Source organism: Melospiza georgiana, chromosome 3 (genome assembly GCF_028018845.1).
Source record: "Melospiza georgiana isolate bMelGeo1 chromosome 3, bMelGeo1.pri, whole genome shotgun sequence".
Taxonomy (NCBI): Eukaryota; Metazoa; Chordata; class Aves; order Passeriformes; family Passerellidae; genus Melospiza; species Melospiza georgiana.
Genome location: NC_080432.1, coordinates 88,724,327 through 88,731,868, shown reverse-complemented (window position 1 = coordinate 88,731,868; position 7,542 = coordinate 88,724,327). Strand labels below are relative to the sequence as shown.

Here is a 7,542-nt window from a genome sequence, read left to right as displayed (position 1 = left end):
AAATTAGTCTTCCCTAACACAAAGAACAAGGGTCTTTAGAGGTCTTTCTCTCCATACCCTTTGGAGGACTGCAAATGTGGTATAATTTGCTACCTCAAATATTTAAAACCTATGGGTGTTTCAAGTGCTCTGCCTTGAAATATCACATGAGTAAGTTTGTAACACCTGTCACCTGTATTTGCAAGATATTTGTGTCAGGCAGGATAAAAAAAATCCATGCTTCAAACAGCCTATCAGGTTAATATCTATATAAGCAAAGCTGTGGAAGAACTGATCTATTTCAAATGGAGGCAAAAATACATTTCTAATTTTGAAAAGAGAATTTAAAAAAATAAAATTAGAAAAATAAAAATTACTGCCATTAAAAAGAAGGCAAGAGGATGACATTTTAGGAACTCTGCTACCAGTATTATGACCATGAATTAGTTTTCACTTTGCTCTTAAGATCAGGGAGGTAAATGACCTGACACTGCCATGTCTAGAACACTATCTTTCATTTTTATGCTTTTTGACCCATAAAGTCAATAGAAGATGTCCCAGAATTATTCCAGCATTAGTTTCCAATACAGTTGGATACAACTGAATGAAAGCCCCAGGAGAATTAACTTTTCACATACATGCAAAACCCCACGCTGACTTTGGCAAGGCCAAATCTCTGCTGTTCCCTGGGCCTTTTGTTTCACGTGGTAATGTTCTCACTAGTACCTGGCATGAAAATAATCTGAGTTAAATGGAAGCCAGTGCCTTTCAAAGCTAAACCCCACAATGTTTGCTTGTTAGACTGGCTAAATTTTATTAAGTATGGCATTTCAAATTGTACTTGGGGTCAAAGACAAATGAATTTTTTTTTCTTCTAATTTAATCAGTATGAAAGAACTGAGAAATCTCTAACTTTCCAACATGAACAGAGATCAGTTTCTTGGGCACCTATATCAAACTCTAACAAAATTGTTGTCTTTTCTCAGCTCAGTTACACTGTACCTCTTGATTTAAACTACTCACATACTCAGGCAATATCTGTAACAGTAAACCCTCAGTTTCTATTTCAAAAAAACAAAATACAAAAATACTTTTACTTGTTTATAAAATAATCTTGTCTCAGAAGTAATATTTTTCAACAAAATAATGTAAAGTAATTTTCATGTAGTATACATTTACTTTTGCTGATTCTATATAACCTAAACATGCATCATTTTAAACTCTGGTCAATTATATAGTAAATGACAAGAATAAAAGAAAAAAAATTTGGTCTTATCTGTGTATCTAAATTAATTACAATTGTACAATATATAATCAGAACAGTGGGTCTCAATGTGAATCTGAAACCACTGAACAAAAGGAATCTTAAGCTTCAAATTTAATAAAGCAAATACCAATCTGACAGGCTGTGTAAAACAAATGTGGTATTCACTCTGTAGTTTCAAAACACCGCTGCAAACAGGCTAAGTCAGTGGTTACAAAAAAACTTTCATTGTATAAGTATCATAAATATTACTATGAATGTATACCTGAATATGGGGAATTCAAAATTAATCAGAATATGTTAATTTAATTTGATACACAAAAAAATCTCCAGAAAATGCTTTAATTAGGTTGGTTATATACCACAACTTTTCTTTCCCCAAACTAAAAATTTCCCCAGAGATGTAATACTTGCTTCAGTCTTGTATTGATATAATTCAGTATCTCAGCAACTAGAACCACACTTACCTGTTCAGTAAATTAATCCTAGACATCTAATTCAAGTCTCCTGGAAGGCATCTTGTTTGGGAAGGTTTCTATTAAAGAACCTTTGAGCTCTGCTGCTGCACATTATTTAAGCCTGAGTTTAATAGTCAAAGTGCCTGTAGTTAAACACAGCTTCATATGCAATACAAAAAAATTGCCTAAACAAAACCAAAACCAAACAAAAAGAAAACAAAACCAAAACAATCTCCAACTTATATGAAATGGATCCTCACAGGATGAGAATTATCACAAGCTGTAATAGCACTTTTGATTCAAGCCACATACAAATAGTCTAACCTTAAAGTTCTGGGAGCAATTTTAAAATGTGAAAAGGTATGTCAAGTTCTTAATAACCAAGTCTACATATTTAATTGCCAACAGCCAAAATATGCAAGACAAGAAAGTTATATTAATTCCAGCTCGAACCCAAATTAATATGTGCTGGAAAATAATGTTTCTTCCTCTTAAACTAGGGAACAGTGTTTGGCTGGCCTGTATTTTAACTATATCCTTATTTTCTAGAACACCTACTACATTGTTCATTTTAGCTTTATTTTCAAAGCAGTTCAGCACAGGAGATCTCTGCAAGACTATCATGTTACACCATTGATCCTCACAAGGAGAAGACTCAATTTGCTCAGTAATAAGCAACCTAGGTCAAAGGCCACGACTGAGAAAAGACAAAGGGCATTGTTTACACCTGTGTCAATCAGAAAAAGCTCTATTGAAGTCCATTGAGTTATATTTGACTCAAATCCATATGAAAAACTTCTGTGTTTGCTGAATCTGGATTATGTGGCAGCCAGGAATTCACATTTATTAGTCTGTACCAGGAAGCATTACAGACTGCTACATTAAAATACTAGTTTGCTACACTGGCTTTTTAATCAAAACTGGGTTTTATTCTCTTATTGGCAATTCAAATTCATGTCACTGCTTCAGCCTGCTCACTTGCACTGTGTTACCTAGTGTGCTGCACAGTACGAAGTTATAGATTCTGTAATTTTGGATAAGGGAATTCATCTGAGGCAAGGAAACAGTAATTAGTGTCCCACATTTTAAAGAAAAAGAACCAAAATTCTACCTCTTCCAACTATTTGCAACTACAAGCAAACTTTGGATATGCAAGACTTTGTATTTCTTGACCTTTGATGTTCAAAAAACACTTCTAAGAGTCCAAAAACATTAAAAGCTATTTCTGACTACACAGCCACAAGATGATTTACAAAAAAAGCTTGGGAATTTCAATTTAGCTTGTCCAGGGAGCTGGCTGGAAGCATTGCATGGAATACAACCCCAGAGAGATTTGTCCAGGAGAACTGGCTTATTTTCAAGGACCACCTCCTTCAACTTCATAAAGGTCTTTCCTGACAAGCATGAAACCAAGCAAAGATGGCATGGTTGGACTTAGGAAAGCTAAGGCCCTTCTGAAGTGAAATTTGGTGAAGGACATGAAAGTCAATAAAAAAGGGATTCTATAGGTATATTGGCATCAACTGGAAAGTTACAGAAAATGTCTGCCTGCTGCTAAATGGGCTATGGGACCAGTGACAAAGAATACTGAAAAGATCAAGGAATTCAGTCCACTCTGCCTCAGTCTTTTAATGGTAGGATTTGCCTTCAGGAATCCCAGGCCTCTGAAACCAGGAAGTCTGAAGCAAGAGAGACTTAACTCTGGGCAGATCATAGATCAGGGTGGGAAGACTTAAACAAGCCAGACCTACACAATCAGTGAGACATGATAGGATGCACCATAAATGTGGAGTGAGCTGGCTGATGTCTTGTTTATCTTGACTTCAAGGCTTCTGGCACTTTAACTTCCTCAGAGGCAAACCGGTGAACTCTGGATGAGATAAACTGGCAGTGGGGTGCACTGAGAACTGGCTGCACCCTAAGCTCAAAGGAGTTGTCATCAGCAGCACAAAATGCATCTTGACAGTCACTAGTGGTGCTCCCCTGTGGCTGTTACTGGGATCAATACTATTTAACACCTTCATAAATGAGCCAGAGGATGGGGCAGAATGACCCTCAGGAATTTTGCAGCTGATACAAGACTGGGAGGAGCTGTTGAGACACCAGATGGCTGTGCTGCCATTCAGAGGGACCTTGACAGACTGAGAAATGGACATCTGTACTGCTTTGGTTCAGATGTGGCATGAAAATGTGATGCACCATTTCCCAAATGGGAATCTACTGAAATGACACTGTATTGTCATAGGAATATATTGATTGCACCTAACTGATCAAGAAATAAATGGGGGAGGGGGAGGACAGATCATTTAATATGAAGAATTTATGTCTGACATTGTTTAATTCAGTACGTAAGAATGCAAGCAATTGCATACATTTATGTTCTACTTCCAGTTCAGATTTAGCTGAAATACAACAGAGAAAGCAACAGAGAGAGGACTTCCTGTTGGTTTGTAAATTTTAGTACACATGGAAAATGTAAGACAATTTATCTGAGAGACGTGGTCTACCAGAGACCTGTAAATGCAATTTCAGAAGCTATCTTTCATGACAGCCACTCAGTAGCAGCAGAAAGCTTAGAAGTCATAAATCATGTTTCAAACACATTCTATTGTTCAAAGTGACAAATCATAGTCTTTCAAATTCATACAACCTTAAAATAGTATTTTCTTCCACCACAAGACTAGTAAAATTTTTAGGACTCTTCTGAATCAAACTATTCACACCTATTTATGAGCATTCTGAAGTTTGAATATTATGAAGCTTAAATGTTTATCATACCACAAACATTTACTCTTACATAACAATGAGACAAAATAAGAAGAAGCATTGACAAAATGGAGATCAATAACTTTGATCTCCATTAGTCTATATGGATCTTCTTCCAAAAGCTATTCATTTGAATTTATCTTACAATTAAATGAATAATCCTCTGGTAACCTTATTGATTATAAACATAACCTGAGCTGGCCCCCACAGGTCAGGATGACTAATGTGAAGATATAAAAGTCAGAGAAGGGATTCATGCCCTCAGCAGTATCAGCAATTCCCCTTGGCCATGATGACAAACAAGTGCTAATATATGTCAGAAAAACAGGATTTTTTAGGTGATGTGAGGTTATACTGTTGTAGCACACAAGTGAAACAAGTGCTTTTAGGACACATAAAGGTGAACCTATGATCCAAAACTTTAAATGACGTATTTCTCAACCTGTTTATGTTGTCACTAAATATAGGGAGTCCCAAAGCTTACTGTACCAAATTTTTTATTATTTCAAACAAACTCCTGTACAAAAACATCAAAGCAGGCCAAGAAATCCCGTGACTTCACAAACAGCACATGACAACTCACAGAATGCTTTAAGGTTTACATTTTTATTATACAAGTGACAAATAGTTTTTCTCTGGGCTACTTAAAGATAAGACTTCATTGTTTGACAAAAAATTGCAGGTAAGCATATATTAACTTCAGTTACCAAAGCTCAACAGAATAGCCTGTCATCCACCTAATTTACCTAACTGGAAGTGACTATGAACAAAGCAGGATTTTCCCTAACATACATTTTAAAATGTCCCCCCATTAAAAATGGAGCCTGTAAACAGTGGATTTGCTACTGTGAAAAAAAGTGTGGTCATTGCTTTCAGAAAAAGAAAAAGATCTAATGTGAGTGAGTTCTACCTCTCTCCCCAAAAACATCATAGCAACCGGCTGCTGCACCTGCAGGGGTGTGACATGAATGCTGGAGTTGTGGCGCTGTCCAGCATCAGGACATGCATGACATTGGCACCTGTGGGTTCTGATTGGGTCTGAGAAACCTCACAGGGGTTGCTCTGCCCAGAAATAAGCTCTCAAGTTAATCCCTACTCCAGAGAACTTGTGACATTAATACTGTTTAAGGACTGAGTTCAAAGACACAGTTTGTCACAGTGCAGCCGAGTTCCAGCAGACCAAATGCATCTTCAAAGTCTTAAGGTAATGTTTTTAGAAGAGATGTGCATGAAAATTCCAGTGAAAGCACACAAACCCTGATTTATCTATATGGGGATAAGCAAATGCAAATCTGAATCTGTGCACAAGCACTGGAGTTTCCACACATACATGCAAGCAAAGTACACAAAATCAAACACATTTTCTGAACGTGACCTCTGCAAGAATATGTACAGCAACTGCAGACCACCCAGTAGACACACATAACAGAGCATGAGCACTTTGCTGCTTTTGGCAAAGTATTTCTATTCCATTAACTGGAACATTTACCAGAAAGTAAGAACAAACAACTCAGCAAGGAAGTTAACTTTTTGAAGTATCAATCACATCTCAAAAGCCAGTGAAGAGCAGTCAGCTGATAAATATTTCTGTGTTGATTCTGAGTCATCTAATGAATAACACTACCAGGAACTTAATGGAGTTCCTAAGAAAAGATCAGCTCTTAATTTTAAACCATCCCTAGTCTGATGCAGCTGATATGACACCAGGAAGTTTGCTACAGAAGAGTGTACTAGTTTAGATCAGCCAAAAAATTACTGGCTAAAGCAGTCTGGTAGTTAATGTTCACTGTGATATATTTACACTGACAAACCTTTTCCAGTTAAGTCAAGGTATTAGTATTTTCCCTTTCCTTTCTAAATCTAATAAAATTATATAGAATTTTCAGAATCTATCAATGATCTTTAAGCATATTTTCTCTTCATTTATACTGCATCTGAAAAAGGATATTAATTTCCTAGGCTGTTGAAAGGTACAGGTTATACTTAATTAAAAAGGTAAAATTACCTGTTTGAAATACATTTTTGAATGCCAGACAGCACATAATCCATAAAATCCACTTATTACAGGAAAGACAATGCATTTTGTGAGTAATGAACATTCAGGTATTCTCCTATTCATACTAGTTTGACAAGATCCTAAAACTGACCAAAAAACTGTGCACATGTTCTTCAAAACACACGAAATGAATTTTGCTTTCTCTTATATTAACTTTCTTCTTCTTTAAAGTTCCTTTTCTGTGGTACCTTTGACATTTCAGTTTGATTTCCATTTTGTCTTCACTACAACTTCTCTGATAGAGAAGGTGTTTATGGATTAAAATGCACAGGTAAATTGTCTTAACTGAAGTATCTAAGTAAAAAAGTATTTTAAAAGTCAAAAGATAAAGGCTGGAATAAGAACTTAGGTTGTACTATATAAAGTCAGTCAGGTTATGAACAGATTTATATATTTTAGCAATGTGAAGAAAATGGTTATGTAAATACACACAAGTATTAACATCAAACTGTATTAAATTATGTAAACATACACATCTTCTGTGATCAATACAAACATCTACTTGTCTGTGGGTACTACTGCAGCATAGCTCGAATTTGTTTTGAAGTAGATTCATCATTCAGGTGTTTTGTAGTGAACCTAGAAATTACAAGTTAAAACAATAATTTACAAAATGAACAGAGACAGGAAAAGTCTGAACACTTGAGCCTGTTTTTGAAATCAGCACAGTTCAGTTACACAAAGGAGAAATTTACATGTTCCTCTACTGATCACTGGAATTTAACTGGCAAGAATCTGGTGCTCTTTATCTTCTAAATACCCTATGCAATAAATTATTCCCTGCTTAAAGGTGGAGAACTGTGGCTAAATCCTGTCTGGTATCTGTCTATGACATTGTCATAATCTTGGGTCAAAATTATCTCTTATTTTTTCTAGTTAAAAGCTTCAAAATAAGAAAAATAATGAAAAGACATAAGAAATATGGTAAATACTAAAATCACTTAGGAATCTAGACTGAATTTTGGCATAATCTATAACTTCAGGCAGTTTTCTTAAATATTCTGAGAGGACTGAAGAGC

The 7,542-nt window shown here is 35.7% G+C and overlaps 1 protein-coding gene across 11 annotated transcripts in view; it reads right to left on the bottom strand.

Annotated features, from left to right (window-relative positions):
* Positions 1-5,054: 5,054 nt before the first annotated feature.
* The window catches only part of CYRIA (CYFIP related Rac1 interactor A), a 56,218-nt gene continuing 53,730 nt past the window's right edge, over positions 5,055-7,542 (bottom strand). For all 11 annotated transcript variants that reach the window (XM_058019573.1, XM_058019569.1, XM_058019576.1 and 8 more), the window contains one exon: positions 5,055-7,102. In XM_058019573.1, coding sequence (XP_057875556.1) covers positions 7,039-7,102 — 64 coding nt within the window. In that variant the 3' untranslated portion in view covers positions 5,055-7,038. The remainder of the gene's footprint in view (positions 7,103-7,542) is intronic.